Raw genomic sequence first — 26,031 nt, 5'->3', positions numbered from 1 at the left:
TTGACAACACTGAGAGCATGAGGCTTGAGCACACTGAAGAGTTCATTGCTCGCCAGATTCTTAGTGAGGAAGGGTTGGAGGTTATGGGGTTAGCCTAGGGAGTGCCTGTTCACCGAGCTTAGCGTACGTTTTAGTTGCGCACCTGTTTGTATACCCTTAGTATGAGGAGGATTTCAGATATTTCAACTTTCGCTTATTTCAAGGGTCAACGGTGTTGAAATAAACGAGAAGTTACTGTACCAAACTCGTTTCTTTAAATCAATTGGGGGCCAATATAGATAGACTAAGTAGATATGACCGTGCGATGGAAGATTCTGCTAGCTTAGTGGCATTGGTTTTGAGCTGCAAGAGTGCTTCGACTTATGAGCCTAAGAGTGGCCAAATTACGCGTTGAAGATATACAGTGGAATCATGGTTATTTCGTTGCAAGATGCGTAGAGACGCATCGGTAACAGCTCATTCTTCTAAAAGATGACACTAATAAGGTGCGAAGTGCCCTCGACGGCCCCTGAAGGAAACGAAAGAATGAAATCAAAAATCGAAACTGTAGCAAGGGGCTCCGGGAGATATGGTCACATCCTTACCTGTAGCCTGGCCGCCCTCGGAATGTACCGTGTCCACCCCGGAAACCTCTATACCCACCGCCTCTGAATCCACCGCGACCGCGACCGCGGAGCATCCCTGGAACATTCGTTCGCTTCGCGGTAACCTTGTGCAGGAAGAAGATCAGCATAACGAGAGACAAACGGCTCTTCTAGTATGTCCCGTCTTACCTTGATGGGCCTTCCCTTGAAGAGCGAGTCGTTCAGCACAAGGGCGTTCGTTACGATGGCCGGGTCAGCGAACTCAACGTATGCATAACTATGACGTTATGGGGTAAGCATCTTTAATGATTCTGGGATTCCAACAGCGTGCGCAATTCAAACAAGTACCCTTTAGGATGTCCTGTCCACTTATCACATAGGATCGTCACACGGTTGATTGTCCCACAAGATTGGAAGTGCGCTTGGATATCTTCTGGTGTCGCGCTGTAGTCGACCTGTAACAAGGATTGTAAGATACTTGCAATGAGAGATGAAGGAGGGATCGGTTCTAATCTTACATTCCCGATGTAAATCGATCGACTATCGACGTCTTCTTTGCTTTCTGCGATAGAATAGATGTTATATAAGTTTCTGCGGACATGATGCTCCAACGGTTGTGACATACCCTCCCCATTGGCCGATCCCATGTCCTTATCCACTTGTGCTTGCATTTCCTGTAGCTTTCGTGCCTCTGCTTCCATTTCTTGAATGCGAGCTTGCATCGCAAGTACTTCCTATAAATGCATCAGAGACTTGGTTGAGAGCTTGCTCGTCTCGTGAAACTGCAGCATCCGTGGAGACTACAGACAACTCTCCGTTATCGGGTGTGTCCGAATTGACCTCGGTTCCTACTACGCACCTTGTCGAGCTCCTCTCCGCCCTCAAGCCCCGCCTCATCCTCGCCAGAAGCGTGGAGTGTCACTTCTTCTTCAGCCATAGTTTCCTGTTATTGAGAGATTTTGGCGTTAATGAAACCCTGGTATTCCCCGACATCGATTCTCGTAAGCCCGGGTCCTTCGTCAGAATGTCACCGCTCGTGGTTCCTCGTACGTTCAAAGTCCTGGAAAATCAACAAGTAGAGGTGATTGAGTGTTGCTTTTTGACGCACTGGTTCATACACAGCGCGGGGACGGACGATCAGTGATAGAGGCGATGTGCAGAGTGTGCTGTGTGCACTACATCCGAATGAGAAGTCCCCGACGAAGCCAAAATGACAGCGGAGCGAATTTATTCTATAATCGAGCCAGACCACGTGAGTCGAGAACCGATTTTGACGCTTTTTTTTTCCGTCACATCCAGCTATACTCGTTGGCAACTGGCAAGGAAAGTTCTCGACCCTTTATATTTTCATGACACAATTGGATCCAACTGGCCAAAATAGAGTGCGTATCGTATCTTCCATCCAAGCTGGGCATATCAGGTTCTGTTGTTACTAGTGGCTGCCGTTTCAGCGTTGGGGGTAATATACATACACTTTCCGTCATCGAATGCGTTTCCACATTTCCCCGTAGATGTGCATCCAGCACTTGTGTTCGGCATTTGCCTTCTTCGGGCCTCCGAAGCTCCGATGCTTTCTCATCATCATAGGCTCTCCGGAGTCCGAACTCTCCGGAGTTGGCTTGCAGGGAAAGGGGGCTGAAGGGGAGGAGGAGGAGTCGATGGAGAGGAAGGACGAGAGGGCTTTGGCATACATCTGCCTCAGTCTGAACGACAAAAACCTCAAAAGCCTCCCAATTTCTTGAACACTCTTGGTCGTGGGCGTCTGGCCGGTCGCACTTCGTGGACAAGCATGTCGTATAGATGTCTTGTCAGAAGACAGAACGCGTCCCAGCCCCCCAGCGCTAACGCGTCAAAGCTCACGCCCATGCGCCCGACTGACCGCACTCGGAACGCTGTCGGGGTCGGTAGTTTCTTTTTGCAGCTTTTGTGACAAATGCCCACTGCATCACCGGGGCTGCAACTCCGAACCCCATCATGATTGCCCTAAGATTTGATTCCTCTTTTTCCTTCGGGATCGGACCTATTTCGGAACTATGTCGGAACTGTCTGCTTCGGAGATGCTGGGATTGGACGGGGGCGTGCGAAGCGAGGCCCTATAAAGAGGACATCAAAGCTCTAGGGACGTCCTCCATCTGCTGACCCACCTTGATCTCGTCCTACCACTTCGCCTCCTGCAAATCTCACGACCATGTCACAAGCGCAGAAGAACCTGTCCGAACTTCCATATCGACTTTCTGACGTGGAATCGGGAGGAAAATCCCCATCGCAAGGAGCAGATGGTAGCCGGCCTGCCGTTTTTCGGAATGGGCTCCACGAAGCACAATTCATTGCTTGCATCGCCGCATCCCAACTCCTTACAGTAGGGGCGCTGGGGAACACGACCTTTACACTGAACCAGATCGCTGCTGGAGTCGGCACATCTGATGTTGCTTCTCTCGCCTGGTTCATGGCCGCATTCTCGTAAGTTAGCACACATTTACATACTCCGACGGCCGTTTAGTAACATACTTGTACAGACTGACAGGAGGAGCACTGGTCTTGATCGCCGGCCGGATCGGTGACATGCTCGGCCACAAGCAGGTGTACATCGCTGGCTGGCTATGGATGGCATTATGGACATTCATTTGCGGCGCGTCCAAGTCTGAAAGCATGTTCATCACATCGCGTGCAATGGCGGGCATCGGAGCGGCCGCTTTGGGTCCAAGTTCAATGGCCCTCCTCGGGATCACGTACGGCATCTCGCCGCGCAAGAACATTGCCTTTGCAATTCTGGGTTTCCTTGCGCCGTGTGGATACCTCTTCGGCGGCGTTGTTGGCGCCATCTTCGCAACGTACACCACCTGGAGGTGGACCTTCTATGTATGGGGGTTCATGTGCCTCGCGGTCGCCGGATCTACATTTTTCAACGTTCCAGCCGAGTCGAGCCGGGGAGACCCGTCGGATAGAGATTTCGACTGGGCCGGCGCGATCCTCGGCCTCACTTGCCTCATCTTGATCTCTTATGCTATCAAGTAAGTCCCATCTTCACGTCTTCGTTCACGCACCTTCCGAATGCAATCTAATCGACCGTTTCAGTGACGCACCCGCAAAAGGTTGGGACACGCCGTATATTTACATTCTTCTCATCATGGGCGTCCTATCGGGTGCGCTCTTTGTGTACGCGGAAAGCAAGGCGTCGAAGCCGATCTTGCCTATGAAGATCTGGAAGGCATCGGGTTTCACTCCCATCATCATCTGCATGTGCTTCGGCTGGGCTAGTTTCAGTATCTTTCTCTGGTACACTACAACTTTGTAAGTCTTGAATCCTGCGACGCCGCCTGGCATTGTCTCGTTTAAACGGACAGTTTCCCGGAGAAAGAGTGCGAACCCTAATCTTTCCTCTCCCTTAGTTTGCTCAACTTTCGCAATCTGACGCCGCTGACCGTTGCAGCCGAGCTTGTGCCACTTATGATTGGTGGGGCCGTCGCTACTTTCTGCGTTGGTGCATTTCTGCCTCGCGTCCCGGCCCAATATGTATTTGGGGTATCGATGACCGCCTTTTTCATCGGGTGCTTCGGGATGATCTTCGTTCCTATTGAACAGTCTTACTGGGCAGCCGTCTTCATCTTGCTATGCCTTGTTGTCTTCGGCCCGGATCTCAGTTTTGCTAGCGCTTCGATTATGGCTTCGAACGCTGTTGCACCGGAACTTCAAGGAGTTGCAGGGAGCATGGTTTCAACCGCCGTTTTGTACTCGCTAAGCATCGGAGTTGGACTGGCGGTAAGTTCCCTTGCGGTGTACCTTTCTGGTTTGGTGTTTCCGGAGTCTTTCTCTCCTATTGAGCGACCTTCTTCCGTTGAACTCCCACTCATATTTGCTGCTCTTCGGCCCGTAGGCAACAGTGGAAGTTCAAGTTGGCGACTATCACGGGCCTAATCCCGATCGACTCCGGGGATACCGAGGCGCTTTCATTCTCGGAGCGGCCCTGGCAGCCGTTGCCATGCTTGTCGCCGTCTTTTTTGTGCGCGATACTCGATTTAAGCGCTGATGTCTTTTAGATCATAGAATGTCGCCGTCTTTTTTGTGCGCGATACTCGATTTAAGCGCTGATGTCTTTTAGATCATAGAATGTAGACATCTATACGCCCATGCGCAAGTGATGGCCATGGACACCTTGACGTCCATGCGCAAGTGATGATAGCTTTAGGTCCTAGTTTTATGTACACGGTTATCGGAATGTTACTTTGCTAGCTGAGCTAGCTTGTTGACACCAACAACGGACAAAACGACGAGAGCAAGATACGTCCCTATGCACATCAGTTCAAGACTGTCGGCTGGTGTCTACATACATGTGACGCAGAGCGCCACAGAACGGGACTCAGAAAACCTCTACGCCGTCATACGCCTTTTGCTCAGCCTGCTCGTCCTCGCCGTGGGGTTTCAAGGTTGTGCAAATACTCGTGCCAAAAGCCCCGTATCATACTCGACCCGGTACTTCCCGCGCTGCGTGAAGCCGGGCAAGTGAGTGCCGGACAGTCCAACGCACACAACACTCCAACGCACTTTTCTAAGACCAACAAAGCTATGCTATCTACTATGAGCACAACCCCTATCACCTATTGCATGAGGTCCCCCTCCTTAAAGACCTCCTGGCAGTCGAATCATGATACGAGACCTCCTCAGCGTCTGTAGTAGATACAGCATACCTTTGTTGTAGCGTGGATATAGTAGCGTCGTTAGCAATTCCCATTATATATAGCATGGCGTACATGCGCAAGTGGCAGCAAAAGGAAGCTTCACACTAACTACAGACAAAACGACACCAGCAGGATTCAAACCTGCGCGTGCATAGCACATCAGTTTTCGATATTCAAGACTGACACACGCAGCTGCTCAGAACCTCTTATATAAAGGTGCAACCCTGGCAGTAATTCGACAGAATGTCATAACCACCGCCCTTACGTGACCCCACACTCTTGTTGATATTCTGAAAGTTACCCTTGACACCCTCTCAACCTCTCAACTTCCTTCCCCAAAGCAGAGTCTTCCGCGGCGCCTCCCGGCACTCCATTATATTGGCCACCTCACAAGGCGATTTTGCGGTAAGCATTCTACATATACCCCCGTCCTGGAGCTGTCGAAAAACGCTGGGACTAGCTGACAGAATCGCCTCCACACCGCTCAGACGAGAAAGCGGAGACGAAAAAGCGCACTTGAAACCACTTGAAGAACACCACTCTCGCAAGCAAGCCAGCGACGGACCCGTATAAGCAAGTAACCGACACCTGTAAGCAAGCTACTACCAAACTGTAAAGCTCTCGTCCTCAGCCCGCCCGACCTGACACCTCCACCGAGAACGTGCCTGCTTCTAAAGCGGCCGAGTTCTCGCCGGCATCACTTCCGCCCGGCCTTTGCGGATAACGCTGTGGTGCGGTGTGGAGTCGACGCCGCAACCCTAACCCCCGAACCCTAATCCCCGAACCCTAATCCCAACCGAAACCCTAACTCTTAGCTAGTTTATTCCCCAGTCATGCGACTTCCTTGTAGTTTTTCTTATACTTTAGAAGCCGGCTCGCTGCGCTCGACCGACAGCCCAATATATGATATAACATCTTTTCCCCGCCTACCACACCGAGTGAAGCAAGGTATGTGGATTGAGCAACAGCCTGTTCAACTGTGTGGACAAGTGACCTCTCAGAAATGGGACCAGCTATGAAAGTTGCGGGATGCTTATGTGTGAGGCGAGTGGGCTAACTGATAGGTTGCAGCGCTGTGAACACCCATCGCCTTTTGCGCTATTTGTTGCTGCTTCGAACTTGCGCGGGCAGAGCCCAGTAGATTTCAAGTCTAACGCCTTAGACCACCCAAACTGTCGGATACAGGTGCAGTGACGACGTGCGGGTGTGGAGCCTGCTGTGTCGGTCTTAGAACGCTGGTCCAGATCCAGACCCCTTTCGCTACACAAGGATAGCCAGTTAAAGCACAAGGAGGTTCACCGATCCAGAGCTATCAGAGATGGCGGAAACACAGGACCTTTATCTGAGTGACCCAAAATACCTTGCAACCCCGCTAGTGTCTCCGGTTCCTCTGCCGCGCCTAACCCCGCCCCGTGAGCACCGAAGCTGTGGCGGGAAGCGGGATGATGCAAGGGATGGCAGAGGTGGGAGAGATGGCCGCGACGCTTCCAGACAGGTGGAACGACCACCGACGCCAGTCTACCGGGATGACATAACGATACCTCATCAACAAGCTGTGCAATGGCTCACCTGTGCACTGCCATTGGATGACACGACATGGGTGGACGTTTTGGCTTGCACTGTCGAACCGGTAGGTTTATGCATATGCGGGAGCTCAGTGTTATCAGGCACTGAATCCTGGTGCTACTTTAGGTTAAGGAATTGGACTACAGCTTGTTCTGCATGAAAGAGATTGTGAACCAGCTCTACGAGACAAAAGTCAAAGTCCACGACCTAACGCCGCAAGCATTGCACTATGCCCGATCCCGCGCAAACCCGTACGAGCTCGTGGGAAGATCAATTTTCGTGAACCGGTCGGCCGTCAAGATGGCCAACCTGGACGCACTGTGCCAATTTTTGGATCGGGCGCGGGAGCGATGTGCGAACGGGGAGTTCCGCTTTGTGGATCTATGTTCGGGACCAGGAGGGTTCACGGAGTACATACTATGGCGGACGAAGCAGATGGGTTTGCAGGCGAAAGGATGGGGCATGACGCTGAAAGGCGAACAGGATTTTGCTCTGGAGAAGATGGATCCTGCGATCGATGTGCCCAATCGGTTCCAGCCGTTTTACGGAGCAGACCAAACCGGGGACGTTTATCGAACTGCAAATATCAAGGCTTTTGTCGATCTTGTTGAAGCTGGGTCTCAAACCGAAGGCGTAGATTTGGTCACATGCGATGGGGGCTTCAACGTGACAGGAGACGAGTGGAACCAGGAAGATCACTCACGTCAGATCCTGCTGTGTCAAGTCCTCATTGGGCTTTCTGTCCTGCGGGAACACGGCGATTTTCTTTTCAAGGTTTTCGATCTGTATACGCCGTTTATGGTTGAGCTTGTATATATCCTGTACCGAATGTTCGAGAAGATCGCCATAGTGAAGCCTTTCACCAGCCGTCCGGCCAATTCTGAGCGCTACATCGTATGCCGGTCGCTACGCGCGAAACCTAACGCGCAAGTCTTGCAGCACCTATTTGGTGTGAACGATAAGTTCAATGAGCTGAAAGGGGACGACGCTGCCAAACCGATCATTTCGAGCCACGCGACGCAGCAACCTGGGTTCTTGCCCCGCGAAGAGAAGATCAAGAATGGGCTTACGGAGGTTGTACATATTGTCGATCCAGAGATCGTGATGAAAGAGAAGGGTCTCATCGGGCCGATTAAGTCGCAAAATATGAGGTAGGTTTGGAGCCCACCCATACCATTGGGTATACCGTTGAGCGAGGCGAATGAATGCATCATATCTTCCCTAGGTTAACGATGTGGCAAAAGGAAGCGTTGGAAGAACTCTATAAATACGCCAATGATAAAGCAAGGCCCGAATACGATCAAGAGGGTATAAGACGGAGATGTTTACAGGAATGGAAGCTGCCAATTCCGCAGGTACGGGTGCAGAGCTTTGTCTCCCACGCGCATGAGCAGATCATTAACAGCGTTGCGATCTTCAGGCAAGCAGGAGGCCACCACCAGATACACCCTATGGACGAGACAGGAACAACGACGGACGATACCAGTCTTCTGCCCACAATAATCGGTTCTCTCCTTATAGTCGGAATGGCGGGAATGACCGAGGCCGTAACGGGGATGGCGATAGGAATAGGGATAGGGACCGAAGACAAGATGATCCTTATCGACACGGGCATAGAGATCATGGCCAGGCGCAGGCGCATCGTAGGTACTGAAGTAGGCATCCGCGGCGGCCACATCTCATTAAATAGGTCTCCTGTCTACTGTACAAAATACCAGAGTACATCGGATCGAAATTGACCTACTTCAGAAAAAGCTACTAACTTCCCTAAACGATTGTCCAATACTGGGAGGAGTGAAACGTGACCTGCCTCATCACCTACATCTCACCGCGCCACCTCCCGTACACTCACACCCTCCACAAACGGCTCCAACAGCTTCACACAAAGCCTGCTCCTTCTCGCAGCGCCTCCCGCCTCCTCCACAAACACCAAAACCTTCACCTTCGCAAACAGCTTAATCTCGACCTCTCCCGCAATCAGCCTATTCCGCTCCGCGTCATACACGAACGGGCTGACAACCGGCGCCGCGTCCCGCTGTCGCTTGTTGTTCTTGTTGACGTCGGTGGACGGTGATGATGTGTCGTCTGGAGATGCGTAGACGTAACCTTCGATGCCGTATTTGGGTATCAGAACTGAGAAACCGTTTTTCATGACCCGGATGACGTAGGCTTCTTCGCGGACGGTTTTGTCTTTGAAGAATAAGTTTGTGAAGAGCTCCACCGAGGAGCGGGATGCTTGTTGTGCTTGGCGATGACGGTAGTTCAGAACTGCGTGAGCAGAAGATAGTGAGCATTACAATATATCAGAGACCCTGTCGCAGTTGGGAGAAATCGGGGCTCACCATCACTCAGATCCTTCAACTTCATCTTATCCACCAACTCCGAGGCATACGACTTCTCATACCCGATCGCCACAGCAAGCAACCGATGAACAATTAAATCCGCATAACGGCGAATAGGCGATGTGAAATGCGTGTAGATGTGGCTGGCAAGACCATAATGCCAGAAATCCTGTTCCGGTACGGTCCCCGAGCAGAAATACACAGCCTGCATCATGCACCGCGTGGTGAGAATACGGATGAGTTGATTAACATAGGGGTCACTTGGGACTACAGCGCGGTCGAGAGATTCTGCTAAATCTTTGCTGGTGTCGACATTGAGGGTGATCCCGAGCTCGCCGACGGCCTTCTGCAAGCCTTCGAAGTTGCTGGCAGGTGGTTTTGGATGCCTTCTAAGCATGGAGCTCTCCGGGAAAGCCTCGTAAACTTTCTGAGCTACCCAGATGTTAGCTAGCAACATGAACTCCTCGACAAGGGCGTTGGTGTCTTTGAGCTCCTTCATCTCGACGTCGACGGGGTCCTGTTGGTCTTCCTCGAGCTTGAAACGAACTTCGGGCGAGGCGAGGGTGATGGCACCAGCTGCCAAACGCTTAGCGCGAAGCTTCTTCGCGAGCTTGTTGAGGAGCTTGATACCAGTGCTCACCGGGTCGGTGAGTGTAGAGTCATCAAGGCGTGCTTGCGCTTCATCGTAGGTAAGAGATGCTTTGGAACGGATGACACTCTTGGTGAAACGCACGTTAAGAACCTTTGCATCTGGGGTCATTTCCCATAGACAACTGAAGGCGAGACGATCCACGTTCGAGCGAAGAGAGCAGAGATTGGTCCCGAGAAGACCCGGTAACATGTCAATACGCTTGTTGACGAGGTAGACTGTCGTACCACGCCTTCTTGCTTCCATATCCATAGCATTGTCAGGCCTCACAAAGTGACTGACGTCGGCAATGTGCACACCGACCTCCATATTGCCGTTCGGAAGTGGTCGGCAATGAAGAGCATCGTCAATATCTGTGCATCCGGGCGGATCAATACTGCAGATATCCATGTGGCGGAAATCTTCCCTCCCTGCCATATGCTCATCACGCACGATCCAGTCTTCGCCTTCCAACGGCAAGAAGCTCAGCACCTGCGCCGAGAATGGCGCGAAAGGCACATCGTGCTCCAGCAACACAACCTCCGTTTCGGTAGCCCTGTCTCCGACATCTCCCAGCGTCCGCACGTAGTGTCCCGACGGGTATCGCGAATTTTTTGCCCAGCCATCAATGGTCACAATGATTCTTCGTCCAACCAGCTCGTCAGCCTGCCGCGTCCGGATCCTGATCTTGGGAATCTTCTTGTCCATGGCCCAGAAGAATACGGCCTGCTGTGTTGACACACCCCCGGATGATCGCACTGACGCCTTTTCGATCGTTCCGCAGAGTGGGCGCCAATTCCGCTTGATGATCCCAACGACCTTCGCCATGGGCACACGGTCCGCTGCCGCACCGTCGACATCCATAGCGTCATCTGCTTTTGCATCCTCCGCCTGAACATCCTCATCATCTTCCTTATCGATTTGCTCCTCGTCGAGGATGACCCCTACGGGTGCTTTCCATTGCTCGCGCGGAAGCAGTTGTACCGCGACGATATCGCCGTGGATGGCCCTATTCAGGTGTTCCCTTCCCAAAATGATGACGGTCTTCTCCTCCTTATCCACTTCCGCAAAGATGCTCCCTTCAAGGAAGTTGTTTTGACTGATACCGATCTTTCCCTGAAGGAAGGCGCCTGAGCGCAAGCCCGCCTGGATTTGTGACTGGGACAGATGCTGTAAAACGGTGAATGAGCTCCCTCGTTGACGCATCTTGCATGCTAAAGAACTTGTGCTCACCTCGGCGTAAGACCATTTGTCCTCTTCGTCCACATTTTCCTCGTTCACAGTTGCGACCATATCCACCAGTTCGGGAAACTCCGTCAATGAGGAGACGTAATCGCGGACTGAGAAGGCAGGAAGCTTCTCCGCCAACGCTTTCCGTCGGTTATCCGCATCATCCGTGACCAACACCGTTGCTGGCTTCCCTCGCAAATGTACGGAATACCACGCCACTGCCGTCCGGATCGCTGCAAAGGACCATCATTTAGTCTTGTTCAGAGCTTCCCACCGCTATCTACCTAGTAAAGTACCTCTATCATTCCTGTCATTCGGCGACTCATCCTTCTTCTTCTCTATGTAGGTCTCGCGATTATGTTCGTTCGAAAACACGTAGAATCGGCGTGCTGGGTCGGCTATTAAGGTGCGAACACGGGCGTACACTGGCATACTCCTATGCCGTAACTCGTCCAGTACGGTTTGCAGTATGATCACATTTGTGAAAGCTTTGTGCTCCATCACATCAATCTGTTTGCGCGGGATGAAACAAATGTGAGCCTGTGAGGCGAAGCGTATGCAAGGAAATGAAGCAGTCTCTATGCCATACCTGATGGAACAGAACATTTGTATCGGGGACTATAAAATGGGGAGCGTTGAACTTGCTAGTACTTCGCGGAGAGTCGAGGACCGGGTCTGACTGATCACACACAGCACACGTCGTTGCTCCGCAATAGATGTCATCTCGCAAGTCTACAAGCAAAAGGGGATAAGGTTTTCGGCCACGGCATTCAGACTATTCCAGAGCACCAGGGAACATACAATGCTCCTTAACGATCTTCACGACAGTTCCTCGCTTGGTCTTTCGAATGAAAGCTTTGTTGCGCAACATCGTTGAAACTTCTCGTTGGCGATCCTTTCTTTCCGCGGTAGATCACTGATACCTCGTTGATACACTTTGCTTCTCTCTCTCTCTTCCTCAGGCTCTTGATTTTTGAACGGACCTGACCTCTTCCTATATCTTATACTGGCGCACGCAATTCGTGCTCCTATTTCGAATGCTGCCTGCATTCCCCACTGGCGAGTACCCAAGCTTCGCGTTGCAACCAATCACGTGATCGGCCTGGATCGTGACTCCTATTTTATTCGGCTTCTGGATTGAACAGCGCAATTCCCTAAGCCAAACGGTGGTCCATCTCTCTCGAAATTTACACCGGAACATCGGCATATACAATGGCTCCTACACAGAAGTCCGGCATCGCCACCGGCCTCAACAAGGGCCACGTCACCACCAGGCGCGAGCTCAAGGCCAAGCCCGTCAACCGCAAGGGGGTAAGTTAGCGACAAGTTGGGGCACATTTGTTGAAGTCCCAGGCTGTTGCCGAAGACTGCAGCGAGATCCTCCACGGTTCCCGGGTTCCTTTTTAACAAAACCTGGATATGTCTCCGTGTTGCTTATTGTCGGGATTTCATTTATAGACGTTGGCCAAGCGCACAAAGTTCGTCCGCGACCTTGTCCGGGAAGTTACCGGATACGCCCCTTACGAAAAGCGTATCATGGAGTTGCTGAAGAACTCTGCCGACAAGCGAGCGAGGAAGCTCGCTAAGAGGAGGGTGAGTGTTGCCGTCATTGGGAGATTTGAGGGGGCAGAGATGGGATATCACGTTTTCGAAACGTTCAGGAAAGGTGGAAGAGATGGCCGTGCATAACCGACAATTGACTCGCAATTGTGTTTTGTCCTTCCTAGCTCGGAACCTTCGGCCGTGCCAAGAGAAAGGTCGAGGAGATGTCCGCTGTCATTGCCGAGTCCCGTCGTGCTCACTAAACTGTTCTTGACGGTCTCAATACATTATTGGAACGTCTTCGAAAGTCTTCACTTGTACGACTCTTTGTGTTTCTATGCGGGTGTTTGCGAAAGTTTCGAAAGTCAGAGGGTCGGCCCTTGAGCGAAGGAGCGAGGGAAAGGGAAGGAATGAGGAGGGAGGAGAGGGAGGAGAACGAGGTGGTTGTGTTTCCACGGCATGATATCTGCGGAGATTGCTTGAACGTGGGATATCGAATGCGTCGAACTTCCCCTCCGGTGGGGAAGCCTTATGGCTCGACTTTTCGGAAGTGAGGATGCAGGGAAGGTCCGAGCATCAGGAGGAGGGCGGACGTAGGGAAGCAGCATGCTCTCAGGGACATTAGCATCACCGGATTGGGATCGCCATTTCTGCCCTACTCTTAATTTGAGCCATGAACGCTGGGATGCTCGTAAGGTTCATGGAATGCGGCGCTCTCAATACAGCGCCTCCCGTGCGGCGTCCTCAGTATTCCAACCCAGACAGCCAGTGGTACGTCCAGTTCCTCGATATTGATATCTAGATTGCGATGATATATATCATGTACAACGGCACACGGCTGGGCTCCATCAAGGGAATGTGGGGCGTGGGTAATCAACATCCGAGGTCCTTCATGGATGACTAGACACGGATGGTCTCAGGCTCCACTCCTATCGCGCGACAAGTCTCCACAAACTTGGGAAGGTTCTGTTGGAAGGAATCTTTCAGTATTATGCGTCGAAGTGTAGACTTGCCAGCATACAAACCAGCATACAAACAGCACTTACAGTTCGCCTCAAATACTTCAGAATCTTTACTCTCCGCGATATCCACTTCTCCAGTTGACGTTTGGTGGACTTGTCTTTCTTGTTGGCGTCCAAATGATCTTGCATCGATTTAATGCGTACAGTGAAGACGGCGGCTACGCGAAATCAAAAGGGATGAGAATTCAATACCCCTGAGCGACGAGATGTTGGACATGCACATTCTTACCTTGCACCTCCGGGCTACCGGTATCATGCGGGGCCCTTCCGAACAGCTGAACGCACCGATCCACATTATACTTGTTCATCTGTGGCTTGTTTGCATTCTCCAAGCTGACGATCCTCCTAACCATCTCAGCTTGCGCTTTCGGGCCGATATCCCGCTCCGACGGCGCCCGCCCATGTGTCCCTGCAGCTACAATATCAGGTGTTTGCAAGAACAGTAGCTGGGCCTCCGATGGCGTCAGTGAGAACCCATATCCAGGGCCAGACGTCGCCGGTGTCGGAAGTTCAGCGACATCGGCAGGAAGTTCGAACCCACGCAACGGCGCCTTCTCCTTTGCGTATGGGATTGCACCCAGAGGCACCTCCAGCACTTTCGACACTCCATCATCCTCCACGGCAGCCATCTTCAAGTCACGAATGGATCCTTGCGTCTTCTCTGCCATCGCCTCGTTCACGCTCTGCTCCTCGCTCGCTTTCGCCCGCAATTCCTTCACAGCCGCCAACGTCTTTTTAAAGTCACCAGACACAATCGGTGCAACGTTCGTCTTTCCTGGTACAGCGAAGAACGGCAAGATCTTTGGATCTGGTGGAGGGACATAGGGAGCTTGCGTTGGGCGAGTAGAGCTGTTGGTTTGTGTGTAGGGAGAGCGTCGTTTGTCGCGGCCGATTACAGCGTAGTTGTCTCCCAGACGGCGGCGCAGGTCCTCAATCTTCTTTTGGTTTTTGCGCCATGCTTTGCGGGAGATGCGGACCTGGAGTGCGGGTACACGGTCTGAAAGGGATGCCGAGGAGTGGAAGGAAGCTGTTGTTGGCAGCCTTTGGCACACGGTGTTGAATGCTGTCGTAGGCTTCAGGCTGAGGGCACCATGGCGGAAGCCCAGCCTTGACGCTGTTGCTGAGGACATTGCTTCGTTGCTGTCTCTCGGTCCGCTTCCAGTTCGTCACCTCTGCGCCGGCCTTCCTCGCGAAAAGTCAACCCGAATGCCAATGGCTGTAAAAAGATCTCTGTTCGAGACAGGCTTTTGCTCCTGCACGTTGCCAGAAGATTTCGCCCAAGTCCTGCCGTAACCCGTGTTCTCCAGTTTCGCCTGCCGATTGTCTCATGCGCGCATGCGTCGACCGCTACCCTTTGAACCCACAGCCGCGCCCACTTCAAAGCTCTCCCAGAAACCGGCTGCGGTGTTTCAACAACAAGAACCACAAAATTTCGCAGGAACTGTCTCCGGATCTCGCTCGAGTCCTTATTGTCAGTCGGAAGCAAAAGCTGTCTACAGTCCTTCAAATCTTTCCCAACCAGGTAAGCCCTTGCTGAACGCGGTTGGCTGAGGGAGATGAAGACGGGCTATTCAGACGCGCGGGGAGATTGAAGGTCGGCGTGGGAACATGGACCAGAGGACTGTGTGCAACTGAGTCTGAGGATCTGGACGCCCGTGGGAGAATGGTCTCGGATTCTCTTCGCCTGAGCTTTGCCAATTTGACCTTTACTGACTCGCACATCCGTGTTTCCCCGGCTGCAGTCGTAAGCTGCCAACACTCACAATGTCTACGGAAAATCTGTCCGGCCGAGTCGGCAATCTGAAGCCAGAGCAAGAGACTGCTCTGAAGCAATTCAAAGAAGAGCTTGGGGCAGAAGGGTTCTACGATCCCGCAAAGCACGATGACCACGTCCTCCTGCGGTTCCTCCGCGCCCGCAAGTTCCAGCTCCCCGCCTCGAAGAAGATGTGGATAGATTACCAAAACTGGAGGAAGGAGTTCGGCACAGACGAGATCCTAAAAACGTTCGAATTCCCCGAATACCCTGTCGTGAAGAAGTACTATCCTCGGTTCTACCACAAGACGGACAAGGCGGGACGTCCCATCTACGTGGAGCTGCTGGGAGGGGTGGATGTGAACCAGCTCTTCCAAGTGACAAACATAGACCGGATGTTGAAGAACCACGTGTACGAGTACGAGAAGCTCGTGCAGTACCGTCTTCCTGCGTGCTCCAAGAAGTACGGAAAGTACATTGAGCAGAGCTGCACCATCCTCGACCTGAAGGGCGTGTCCCTGATGCAGTTCCCTAGCGTCGCCAACCTCGTCAAGCAGGTATCCGGCATCGCGCAAAATCACTACCCGGAAATGCTCGGCAAGATGTACATCATAAACGCCCCGATGTTGTTCACGGGAGTCTGGTCCGTCGTGAAGGGGTTCCTCGACGAAGTGACCGTTAGCAAAATCAGCATCCTCGGAAGCCGGTACAAGTCCTCGCTGTTGGAGACTATCGATGAATCCAGCCTGCCAAAGTTCTTTGGTGGTACATGCGAGTGCCCTGGCGGTTGCGACCACGCCGACCAAGGTCCTTGGAACGATGGAACGGTCGAGGGATACCCACAGGAGGATATGGAGAAGGTTAGTAGATTGCGTCAAATAATGAGTTTCTACTTGGACCCAGAGCCATCGCGCGATCGATTTTCTTACCCAAACGTTTACTCCCAGTTCAACCGATTGTACGGCCCCAACGCGACTGCCGGGGCTCCTCCGGTAGCTGTGCACACGGCCTAGGTGCCAGCACCGGCGCCCCGAAATAGAAGAGCCCCTTTTTTAAATGATCTCTCTCCATATATCCTCCTCCGACTGTGGAATTTGACACTGTTTTGTATTTGATGAACCTCAATCCTAGTCTTTTGTTTGTACACGCTTTTGGCGCGCGGGCTTGGTCCGCCAATTTCCAAAGTCTTCTTGGAAGGGATATGGATGGGAGGGACATGTTAAATGAACTGAAGCAATCAACGCTAACCTATGGGTTCCTGGCATATCCAGATCTGTCAATGGACAACACATTGAGAAAGAGTTTCCCAGAGCCAGCGCCTAACATATACAGCGCGGAAAGTTTCTATTGAATCTGGGGATGTGTCCAAAAACATCCTATATACATCCAAGCATACTACCCCCCACAGCATAATTCCAAAGCGACTGCCGCTCATAAATCCGATCAGGCGGCTGTCGTCCCCCCCAAAACCGTCTCACAAACCCCCACAGCAACGAAAAGAGCAGCGATCCGCTTCCCTGCGGTGTTTGGGCGGCCACAACGCTACCTAATGTCTCGTCTACCTGGCTGCTGGCATCAATCTGCGCGGGTGGGGCGTCTGTCTCGGTTTGGGTGCTAGACTCGGTGGAGGATATTCTAGAATGGATGTCCTGCGAGTCGTCCGTGTCGTTCGTCACCTCGTTGCTGAGTCTTGATGAATGATGCGACCGCGACTTTGGCTTTAGGCGTCGATTTTTCGCGTTCCCCAATGGGACATGGTTCGCCTCCTGGATCTCGGCGTCCAAGAGAAGGTCATGGAGGCTACCATGGCTAAGCAACGTCGGATTCGAGTTGGCGGTTTTCAACTGCGCCTCGAAGCTGCTCACGTTCGTCACGTACTGGTTACGCGCTTCCTCGAGTTGCTCTTGGAGTTCTTGAATGTGGTCCTCTTGTCGTTCGCAGGCCTCCCGCTGCAGTCGGCTTTCGCGTAACATGGTGTCGAAGGAGGCGAGTTGGTCGCGGAGCTGCAGCATTTCTTGGGCGGTGCTTTCTGCTTGCCGTTCGAGAGTGTGTTTCTCTTGCGCGAGTTTCTCGCTTCGCTCTTCCGTGTCGCGCAGCTTTTTCGCGAGTTGCGTGATGGCTTCCTGGTCTTCCAACTCGGTGGAGAGTTGTTCTTTTTTGTTTTCTCTAATCTCACGCGTCAGCCGCCGCTTATCCTCCGCCAGCGTTTCGACCTGTTCCGTCACACGGGCAAGCTCGCTCCGCACTTCCTCCAGATGCCGCGCATTGCGTTCCATCTCCCGCACCTGCGCCTGCTTGCTCTCCTTCAACTCAGCAGTCAGGCTCGCGACCTGCGTCTGATATTCCAAATTGGTCCGTTCCAGCGTCGAAACATACTCCGACGTTTCCAGCCCAACACTCCCCATCGAGCTCCCACTCTTCAAAAACGCGTCACGATCTTTGCTCCCCCGCTTCGCCGCAAGCGGGATCGACGACGAGAACTGTGACTTCAGCCCCGCGAGATATTCCACCGATCTCATGACCGATGGCCCGGAGAGGTACTCCATTGATGTTTTCCACATATCCCGCTCGGACCTGTACCGTTTCTTAAGACTCGGCAACGAGCCCAGCGGCGAGGAACCGTGCACGTTCTCCTCTGACGCCGTCCATGAGTTGATATCGGGCTTTGGGAACTCGGGCTTCGCGAATTGCACTGATTGGTTTCCGGGGCCGTAGTTCTGAATTGACTCTGTGGACACGATGAAGTTTTCGTTGGAGTTGGTGAGGAATTCGGGCGTGGAGTTGGATTTGGTGAGTGTTGCGTTGAGCTTAGGCCGTTCGGGGTTGCGGGTGATGTAGGCTTCGTAGGCTTCCCGGAGGTGGGAGTGCGCTTCGAGGAGCTGCTGGCCGACTTCTGCTGCGGTTCGTAGATCTAAGGCAAGTGAAGTAGAGTCAGCGGAATGTGAGTTTCATGGCATGGGCCTAAGGACGGACAATTTTTCCCACCATATTCGCGGTCCTGCAGCAACGAAAGGCACTCCCTTAATCGTGCCCTCAACTCATCTTCATTAAGATGCTCAAACGGGTCGGGTGTGAGTGCCAGGTCGAGTTCGGCGCTTGCAGCAGAGACCATAACGCTTGGCGGGATAGGTTGAAGCGTATCTTCCATCATGATCTTCTTAGCGATTCCTCAAGAAAAAAACGGTGGGGAAATGCTGCGGGCAGGATATCGGGGCGCAGCAGAGGGGCCGTTATATTTCAAGAAAGAGCGACCAGAATTTTGCTGTCGGCAGGCTCGTGCAAAGTTGCAAAACCGGCGGCGGCGGAGTCCGTGGGCCGAGCCTCGAAAACGGATGTTTGCAAGAAGGTTTATTGCCATTGCAAGGTCGAAAAGGGGCATTGTTGTGGGAGCGCCCAAAAATAGCAGTTCCCGACGCGTCCCAAGTGCAAGTCTGACGCGTGAACAAACTATATACATACATATACCCCTTTGCAACTCCGTTGATTGTTCGGAGGTCGTCGCTGCCTATAATAGAGGGCTAAGCCGAACATATCGGATCCTTTCCCCCCTCTCTACGCTGTGATGCGGGGAGAACGGTAGCCATGATACTGTATGTTCGTCCCGCAGCGCGCTCTCCGGGCCACAGCGTTCTTCTCCTCCGTTTGTCCCATGCAACCTGCGAACGCCCAATTTGCGAGGGGAGATCCATATCCAGGACGAAGTTGACAGGTGGTTGCCGTGCAATCGGTGGACCCACGGGTGCCGCGCGTAATGATATGATACCCGAACGTGCGCAGTGCAACTGTCGGCAACGCAAACTGCTAACATATCAGGTCCGCAGCCGTGCACTACCCGGTCGTTGGAGGCGTTTACTGATCAAGCTGTCGATGTTTGCTAGCGCTGACTTTCGGAAGCCAGGTGAAGCTGGTGCTGGAGCCGACGTGGGTGCCGCATGCCAAATTTCCAGTGGGAGGCTATATCTCTGTGCCCGGACGACCCCCACCACGTTGAGGCAAGCGACCACCACGGGACCAAGCATTTTCAAAGCAGACCGCCCATTTTGTTCTCGAGAATAAAGGTTCCTCTCTGAGAACAAGACACGTTCAGTCAGCGAGATACCAAAAAACATCCAAACACTTTGTCAACCCAACTGACCAGATACAGTCGTTCCTGCCCCGCCGGATCTGCCACATTTTGATTCTCCCGAAAAGCTTCTTGTACCCTCCTCTTGTAATAGTCCTTGTCGGTGTATTTGAGAAGCCTGCAAGTGTATAAGACTTATGGTCAGGACATGTGCACTAAGAAAAATTGATATATTCAACGCTTACTTCGCGGAGATAAGAAGCTCCTTGTACAGCTTCAGCACTTGCTGTCTGTTGACGACAAGAACCATGTCGGCTAGAGTTGGATGCCTTTTCCTGAGAGGTAATTGCGGTAGGTAACTTCAATGTTGCTCGACTATTTCTCGACTATATGATCGGAATGTGGCGCAAGTGGCTTCGCGTCTGGTCTTGGAGATATCGGAGACTCGCCAACTCGCTATTCCCACGACCGTGATTCCGAAATCGGACAACCAGCGCAAGCAGCGTCGCACACCTAGTCCAGGAATGGCGTTCAAAGCAGCAGCCTCCGGGGCCCGACGGTCCTTCGCACGAGCAGCATCCGGTTGCAGCTCGTCGCCACGTAGCAACTTTGCCCGATCTTCCGGTTCCCCTCTCGGCGCTCAACCATCCACAGCACAACCATCCTTCGCATCCGCCTCCGCTTCGTCTTCCTCTTCCTCCGCGCCCTCTGGGTCTCGATCGACACATAGTGCTACCGCTTCGGGGAGGCAATCTTCACAGCTGGTAAGTGGTTTCGCAGCAATAACGACGTGGATTGTCCTTTTGTGGCGACAAGCTGACAATGCACGCTCCTGTAGACATCGAAACCCACGATATCATCACGGAGTCATTTGACCGCGCTGATAAAGGGACGAGCCGTCCTCACATGGTACGGATCGCTGAAGGATGATATTTAGGTACGGGGGCTGTGGTGCGGATAGGAGGGTCGCTGGAAAGGGAACACCAAGCGAGCGAGACTACTACCAGCGCGAAGAGGACCTCTGTTTGTGACGGGGCCAATTTCGAGAAGTGCATCAGTGAACGAAAAGCTTACATTTCGGCTTTCTCTCTCTTCTTCTAACTTCACAGCGGGTCCTGGGACTTTGAAGATCGATAATGACAGTTCCAGCGATGAACGAGTTACCATAGCCGCTGTGACTCTACGGATTACATCTGCCGGGTGAAAACCGACATCGCTGCTTGCTTCTCCAGGTTGTATCGGCACGATGACGACGACGCAGATATGTACAGTACCGACTTCCTTGCCACATGTGCCGGTTCCGAGTATCGTCAATGCTTTGGTGGCTACCATAGTATGCAATGCGAGCTGCAATACCCGATAAACTTTTGACGAGATACCGCACAGGCTTTTGTTCGCCGATCACAAAGCTGCCTTTCCATATACAAAATCTGCGAACAGATGTAACGTGCAATACAGAATCGTGTAAACAAAAAGGGTTATAGAAAGAACGACGCCTATGTAGAATGTCTATGAACAATTGGAATCCGCACCCAAGCATGCCTATGTAAATGCATCATCTAGCCTGCTTCCCTCGAGTCCGCTTCACCGTAGCTGCATCCACCACTTTACACAGCTCCACATCCCACCCACTCGCAGCTAGCACGTCCATCCACATAATTTGTTTCTCGCTAAGGCGGTCGCCGGGTCCTTTGACTTCCACGAGCTTGATGACTCCGCTCCGCTCCCTCCTTGCTGGTTGTCGTTTGGAGGCACTCGCACCATCCATCTGCCCACTGCTCGCTTCGTAATTTCCCATAGTAGCCTCATCCGCCTCCACCTCATCCTCCCTCCAAACAACAAGATCGGGCAACCCCCCGGTATGTTCCCTATACCCGTCCGCCATCCCCCTCATAACCGCCGCAACTGCCTCCGGCCGCATACACCCCACCAAACTCTCCAACACCTCCGGATCCGCCACCGCATTCCAAGCCACACCCACAGCCCTAACCTTCCTCCCCCTCAACTCCCCATCAATCCTCATAACTTCCTCCACCAACTCCTCCGACGTCCACCCCGCAATCTCCTCGCACCGGCTGGCGAGGGCGGCGGCACGCGGGCCGGAGGGGTCGGCGAATGCATCGGTGTAGAGATCGAGGGGGAAGATCTGGAACCGGGTTTGGAAGACGTTCGGGACGGGGGTGTAGAGGATTGAGTGGAAGAGAAGGCCGAAGAGGTGTTGGAGGAGGGCGTTTTCGAGGTGTTGGCCGGAGTACCCAGCGAGGGCGTAGTGGCGGATGGCAACTTCTTCGACTGTCATTAGAGCGGATTCTGGGGATTGGGACTTGCCGTCCACCTCTGTCTGTGCTTGGAGATCTTCCGGCGGCACGCTCTCGATCCAGCGAGACTTCAATCCCGTCGCGCCTCCATCCACTTTATTGCCCTCCACGACCACCAGCGTCGGTTCCTTGACCGTCAAATCCACCAGTCTGTTTCTGATATCCCCCGGTATGATCTCCTCCCACCCATTCATCATCTTCGCATGCTTTCCCTTCTTTGCCCGCTTCTTCGGCTGTACCCCATCACACGGACTATTCTCACTCCCACCGTCCGCGCCAAACGTCCGGTCCCAGACCTTCCTCGCAATCCTCTCCAGCCGTCGTCGGATCTTGACCAAGTAGCCGCCCTTGACCAACGGATCCCGCACGGCTTCCACGCAGTACTCGAGGGCGTACTCCTGTCGCTGTTCTGCTGTCGGGCCGCCGTAGTTGAGGGTGAGGTGGGAGAGTTGGTCCCACCATTTGCCTCGGGAGCCGCGGCCGTATGTGCTTTGGAAGAGGAGGGAGTGGAGGATGCTTATCGCTTTTTCGTGTTGTTTGATGAAGGGGAGGATGTCCAGGGCGTACATTGTAAGGATCCGAGTGTGAACTCGTCCTGTTCAAAGGATGATAGGGACGAAGGTTAGAAGAAACGCAGGAATACGTCGGTAACACCAGTGGAACGTACCGGCAGTAAACTGCTGTAGGAAGTACTGAGATCCTTCCAGAGGGGTTTCAGTCCCGGCAATTTCCGTCCAACGCTGCTCCACGGACGGCAGAAACTCGAGTGTCTCTGCTGACTGTCTGTTCTCAGCCATCTTCTCGATTTTGCTTTGCAGGACCAATGCCTCGTAATCTGCGCATATGTGAACGACGCTGGTCAGCTCAAAGGAAAGAGCACCGAGCGCTTATGAACCATGGGTGATGCGACACATACAAGCAACAGCATCCTCTCGCGTCTTGAATATGTCATTGTTCCGATCCACGGTATAAGTAGGGAACACCCACTTCTCCACTTCCGACAGGATGCCAGCCGTCATGGGCCGCTCGAGCAAGTCCAACGACCTGAAGTGGATCACCATGATGCGCTCGAAGAGATCCACAATTGGTTCTGTCAACCTAAGGACAGGTCCTGCGAAGGGAGTCGTTCGTCGAAGTCAGAGGGGCACGAGCGGGCAGCATTCGCACATGAACACTTTACCGAGAGCTTCCCTGACACGTTTAGTCATACGCCTGAGTGGGTCTCCAATCAGCAGAGCCTGACCCGTCGTATGAGCAAGGATGGCGGTGACACACGCGGCCTTGGTCTGGCTGGCCCCTGGGGATGCGATTTGACTCTCCTTCACAAGGGTCTTGAGTTCGGCTCCGGTGAGGATTTCCAACATGACCTGTAGGCCTTCTGGTTCTGAGGGACATGAGAGCGGTCAAGATGTGTTGTCAAGGTAGTGGATTGTGTCAGCGGACGAACCATATTCAGCAAGCTCGGGTGCCTCGATGGATAGTCTTTCATAGGCAACACCTAGATCAATCTCACGGTACTTCAGATTGCTGAGCCGAATCCATTTGCGGTCTCGGGAGAACAGCCTGACGAAGAGCTTTTGTGCCTCAACTGATATCATAAAGCCATCAGATGTTATTTGGGTGGTCTTCGTGTCCATCTCACTGCACACTACTGACCATTCAGGGCGGTGTAGACGGCGATTATCCTCTGCTCCTCTTCGCACAGCAGATGCGCCTCTCCTTCCATAACTACCGCGATGGCTTCTTCAAACACTCGCTGGTAGTATGGTTTCCTATTGGCCCACCAAGGCACCGAGTCTGTCTCGTCGTCCACCTCTTCACCATCGTCGTTCTCCACATTTTCTTCGGGTACGACGGACGGAGCAGGCGATTCTTCAACATCAATCGGGGAAGGGATGGTGCTTTCGGAGGGACTTCCAGTTGCAGACGGGGTGGCGAAACCAAAGTACCCATCTAACGTTTTTTGGTTAGGACGTGGGGGACAAGAATTCCTGGAGTTTATCTTTCTCCGTTTCGAGGTGCTACTTGTCGTCGTGCTACTCGTGCTGCTCCTCCCTTTTGCACCACCAGCCCTTCCGACGGTAGTACTATTGCCGGCCATCCTTTCGCACCCCGCTTATGCAAGTTCAGTCCATTGTAACGCGGTGTCCGAAAGCTGGTGGACATCATAACATTGCACTCAATAGACCGTTTCTTTCAAACCCGAAACTGCCGTTGAAACATAGCCATACCACACACGCACACACGCACTGCGTTGGCCAGTCCCCTGCTGTGATAGTAGATAGAGGGTCTGCCGGGCGTAACTGGTTGATGCCGGTTGATGTGCTCTCAGCGGCAAAGCGTCCCTGTGTTCGTTCGCAAAGTTGTTTGGCCGCGTGATCCGCGCGTGTTTGACCTTTTCCCGACTCGCCCCGCTTTCGAGTTGAATTCGTCAACCTCGACCTCTCGACTTCGACTCGATTAGACAGGACTTCAGCCGGCTTATTGTCACCTATACCTCACAGCTATAGCAATAATGTTCCTCCGTCCCGCTGCTCGTTCCCTTTTCAGGCCGGCCGTCGCCGCTCGCGGTTTCGCCACCGCCGGCGGTCTCAATGAGGTTGTCATCGTGTCCGCTGCACGAACTCCCGTCGGTTCGTTCGGCAAGTCCTTGTCGAAGTTGTCGGCGGTCCAACTTGGTGGAACTGGTAAGTTGTCGCATGAAACTGCTGCAGGCTATTCCAACCCGGGCATTTCCTTACTCATTGCTATCTCCAGCTATTCGCGGTGCCATTGAGAAGGCCGGTCTGAAGCCCTCTGACATTGAGGAAGTTTACATGGGAAATGTCGTCTCAGCCAACCTTGGCCAGGCCCCTGCGCGTCAGGCTGCCTTCGCCGCCGGATGCCCGGAAAGCACTGAGGCGACTACCATCAACAAGGTCTGCGCTTCCGGAGCGAAGGCCGTCATCTTTGCCTACCAGAACATTGCGATGGGAGCACGCGACGTTATGGTAGCCGGTGGGATGGAGAGCATGTCCAACGCCCCTTACTACTTCCCTCGTAACGCCTCTTTCGGTCACCAACAAGCGACGGACTCTATCATCAAGGATGGATTGTGGGATGTTTCCAACCAGATTCACATGGGGACTTGCGCGGAGGAGACCGCTGTGGAATACAAGATTTCGCGGGAGGCGCAGGACGAGCATGCCGTGACCTCATACAAGCGTGCTGCCGAAGCGTGGAAGAACGGTCTCTTCAAGAATGAGGTCGTTCCAGTCACCATCCGTGACAAGAAGGGCGACAAGATCATTGCCGAGGATGAGGAATACAAGAACATCAAGTTCGACAAGGTGTCGTCGCTGAAGAGTCCTTTCTTGAAAGGAGGATCCGTGACCGCCGCCAACGCCTCCACATTGAACGACGGCGCCTCTGCCCTCGTCCTCATGTCCCGCGCAAAAGCCGAAGCGCTCGGCATCAAACCCCTCGCGCGGATCCTCTCCTTCGGCGACGCCGCCACATCACCCAAGAAATTCACCATCGCGCCCTCCCTATCCATCCCCATCGCTCTCAAGCGCGCCAACCTCTCCAAAGACGATATCAGCCTCTTTGAGATCAACGAGGCCTTCAGTGTGGTCATCCGCGCCAACGAGCAGATCTTGCAGTTGGACCCATCGAAGGTCAACATCGCTGGTGGTGGTGTCTCGCTTGGTCACCCCATTGGATCGTCTGGTTCCCGTATCTTGGTGTCTCTGGTGCACCTCCTCAAACCCGGACAGCTTGGTGTTACGGGAGTGTGCAATGGTGGAGGTGCTGCCTCATCTATCGTTATCGAGCGTTTGTAGAGTCTTCAGAGATGTAGGCAGTCGTTCATAATTGGAGTAGACATTAGGCTTGCTGAAACAACATAGATGCGATTTTTTTATTTGATGGCGAATGCGTGGAACTTTCATACCCTTTTGCATGGATCTTGATTAGACATACATTTGATCAAAATCAGCCTCGCAGCCAGACTTTCATATCCCGAAATCTCATGCCACCCGTCCGATTTTTTAGCCACACGAGCTTGCGAAGAAGTCGATGAATTACTCTTACGGTATCCTGGATCAACTGTGTCCTTGAGAAGCTTGACGCACGCCGACGATCCCTCAGCTTTGAGCAGCTTGTCGCGTCGTGAAACGCTCCCACGCGGGACCTGGTATGTATATACGCAAAGTTGCCCGGGCTGTCTACCTTCGGGCCTCTTCTGATACCAGTATTTTTGCCAAGCGCTATCTTCCCTAGTCAGCTAGTTCTCTCTCGCTCCCAACGCAGCGAGGAGCCTCTTCTCG

General features: G+C 53.0%; 12 protein-coding genes across 12 annotated transcripts; 6 read left to right on the top strand and 6 right to left on the bottom strand.

The window, feature by feature from the left end:
* Positions 1-161: 161 nt before the first annotated feature.
* On the bottom strand, positions 162-2,005 carry EV422DRAFT_528250 (uncharacterized protein). The gene is made up of 8 exons (XM_053070272.1): positions 1,635-2,005; positions 1,444-1,527; positions 1,210-1,318; positions 1,103-1,146; positions 933-1,039; positions 774-861; positions 585-709; positions 162-508 (listed from the first exon to the last, which is right to left on the bottom strand). Exons 2-8 carry the CDS (start codon positions 1,519-1,521, stop codon positions 478-480), a joined length of 582 nt encoding a protein of 193 aa, XP_052926042.1. The 5' UTR covers positions 1,522-1,527; positions 1,635-2,005; the 3' UTR covers positions 162-477.
* A 544-nt stretch (positions 2,006-2,549) lies between these two features.
* Positions 2,550-4,742, top strand: EV422DRAFT_44123 (major facilitator superfamily domain-containing protein). Its single transcript, XM_053067221.1, has 5 exons — positions 2,550-3,044; positions 3,101-3,595; positions 3,660-3,875; positions 3,974-4,343; positions 4,459-4,742. Exons 1-5 carry the CDS (start codon positions 2,773-2,775, stop codon positions 4,609-4,611), a joined length of 1,506 nt encoding a protein of 501 aa, XP_052926041.1. The 5' UTR covers positions 2,550-2,772; the 3' UTR covers positions 4,612-4,742.
* A 2,027-nt stretch (positions 4,743-6,769) lies between these two features.
* Positions 6,770-8,784, top strand: EV422DRAFT_43956 (FtsJ-like methyltransferase-domain-containing protein). Its single transcript, XM_053067220.1, has 4 exons — positions 6,770-6,890; positions 6,953-7,977; positions 8,052-8,181; positions 8,247-8,784. The coding sequence occupies exons 2-4, from the start codon at positions 6,983-6,985 to the stop codon at positions 8,478-8,480; spliced, it is 1,359 nt and encodes a 452-aa protein (XP_052926040.1). The 5' UTR covers positions 6,770-6,890; positions 6,953-6,982; the 3' UTR covers positions 8,481-8,784.
* EV422DRAFT_43764 (uncharacterized protein) lies at positions 8,239-12,019 on the bottom strand. The gene is made up of 6 exons (XM_053067215.1): positions 11,828-12,019; positions 11,616-11,758; positions 11,323-11,536; positions 11,030-11,259; positions 9,169-10,966; positions 8,239-9,094 (listed from the first exon to the last, which is right to left on the bottom strand). Exons 1-6 carry the CDS (start codon positions 11,895-11,897, stop codon positions 8,652-8,654), a joined length of 2,898 nt encoding a protein of 965 aa, XP_052926039.1. The 5' UTR covers positions 11,898-12,019; the 3' UTR covers positions 8,239-8,651.
* A 115-nt stretch (positions 12,020-12,134) lies between these two features.
* EV422DRAFT_43804 (ribosomal protein L36e) lies at positions 12,135-13,276 on the top strand. The gene is made up of 3 exons (XM_053067216.1): positions 12,135-12,337; positions 12,485-12,619; positions 12,754-13,276. Exons 1-3 carry the CDS (start codon positions 12,239-12,241, stop codon positions 12,829-12,831), a joined length of 312 nt encoding a protein of 103 aa, XP_052926038.1. The 5' UTR covers positions 12,135-12,238; the 3' UTR covers positions 12,832-13,276.
* A 52-nt stretch (positions 13,277-13,328) lies between these two features.
* On the bottom strand, positions 13,329-14,848 carry EV422DRAFT_43884 (uncharacterized protein). Its single transcript, XM_053067218.1, has 3 exons — positions 13,820-14,848; positions 13,594-13,748; positions 13,329-13,534 (listed from the first exon to the last, which is right to left on the bottom strand). Exons 1-3 carry the CDS (start codon positions 14,718-14,720, stop codon positions 13,469-13,471), a joined length of 1,122 nt encoding a protein of 373 aa, XP_052926037.1. The 5' UTR covers positions 14,721-14,848; the 3' UTR covers positions 13,329-13,468.
* A 393-nt stretch (positions 14,849-15,241) lies between these two features.
* Positions 15,242-16,538, top strand: EV422DRAFT_43921 (CRAL-TRIO domain-containing protein). The gene is made up of 2 exons (XM_053067219.1): positions 15,242-16,203; positions 16,291-16,538. The coding sequence occupies exons 1-2, from the start codon at positions 15,355-15,357 to the stop codon at positions 16,354-16,356; spliced, it is 915 nt and encodes a 304-aa protein (XP_052926036.1). The 5' UTR covers positions 15,242-15,354; the 3' UTR covers positions 16,357-16,538.
* On the bottom strand, positions 16,538-18,680 carry EV422DRAFT_43759 (uncharacterized protein). The gene is made up of 2 exons (XM_053067214.1): positions 18,329-18,680; positions 16,538-18,254 (listed from the first exon to the last, which is right to left on the bottom strand). The coding sequence occupies exons 1-2, from the start codon at positions 18,492-18,494 to the stop codon at positions 16,720-16,722; spliced, it is 1,701 nt and encodes a 566-aa protein (XP_052926035.1). The 5' UTR covers positions 18,495-18,680; the 3' UTR covers positions 16,538-16,719.
* A 684-nt stretch (positions 18,681-19,364) lies between these two features.
* EV422DRAFT_567203 (uncharacterized protein) lies at positions 19,365-19,716 on the bottom strand (the record flags this gene model as incomplete). The annotated part of the gene is made up of 3 exons (XM_053072513.1): positions 19,365-19,409; positions 19,479-19,584; positions 19,652-19,716. The coding sequence occupies 3 exons, from the start codon at positions 19,714-19,716 to the stop codon at positions 19,365-19,367; spliced, it is 216 nt and encodes a 71-aa protein (XP_052926034.1).
* Positions 19,717-19,930: 214 nt separating this feature from the next.
* EV422DRAFT_567202 (uncharacterized protein) lies at positions 19,931-20,343 on the top strand (the record flags this gene model as incomplete). The annotated part of the gene is made up of 2 exons (XM_053072512.1): positions 19,931-20,170; positions 20,245-20,343. The coding sequence occupies 2 exons, from the start codon at positions 19,931-19,933 to the stop codon at positions 20,341-20,343; spliced, it is 339 nt and encodes a 112-aa protein (XP_052926033.1).
* A 506-nt stretch (positions 20,344-20,849) lies between these two features.
* On the bottom strand, positions 20,850-24,119 carry EV422DRAFT_43667 (uncharacterized protein). Its single transcript, XM_053067212.1, has 7 exons — positions 23,956-24,119; positions 23,381-23,879; positions 23,172-23,312; positions 22,905-23,108; positions 22,641-22,835; positions 22,392-22,559; positions 20,850-22,319 (listed from the first exon to the last, which is right to left on the bottom strand). The coding sequence occupies exons 2-7, from the start codon at positions 23,823-23,825 to the stop codon at positions 20,962-20,964; spliced, it is 2,511 nt and encodes an 836-aa protein (XP_052926032.1). The 5' UTR covers positions 23,826-23,879; positions 23,956-24,119; the 3' UTR covers positions 20,850-20,961.
* A 1-nt stretch (position 24,120) lies between these two features.
* On the top strand, positions 24,121-25,985 carry EV422DRAFT_43690 (Thiolase, N-terminal domain-containing protein). Its single transcript, XM_053067213.1, has 2 exons — positions 24,121-24,411; positions 24,482-25,985. The coding sequence occupies exons 1-2, from the start codon at positions 24,240-24,242 to the stop codon at positions 25,543-25,545; spliced, it is 1,236 nt and encodes a 411-aa protein (XP_052926031.1). The 5' UTR covers positions 24,121-24,239; the 3' UTR covers positions 25,546-25,985.
* Positions 25,986-26,031: the final 46 nt, after the last annotated feature.

The sequence above is a fragment of the Fimicolochytrium jonesii genome (assembly GCF_025526975.1).
Source record: "Fimicolochytrium jonesii strain JEL569 chromosome Unknown EV422scaffold_10, whole genome shotgun sequence".
Taxonomy (NCBI): Eukaryota; Fungi; Chytridiomycota; class Chytridiomycetes; order Spizellomycetales; family Powellomycetaceae; genus Fimicolochytrium; species Fimicolochytrium jonesii.
This window is presented reverse-complemented; position numbering and strand designations above follow the sequence as displayed.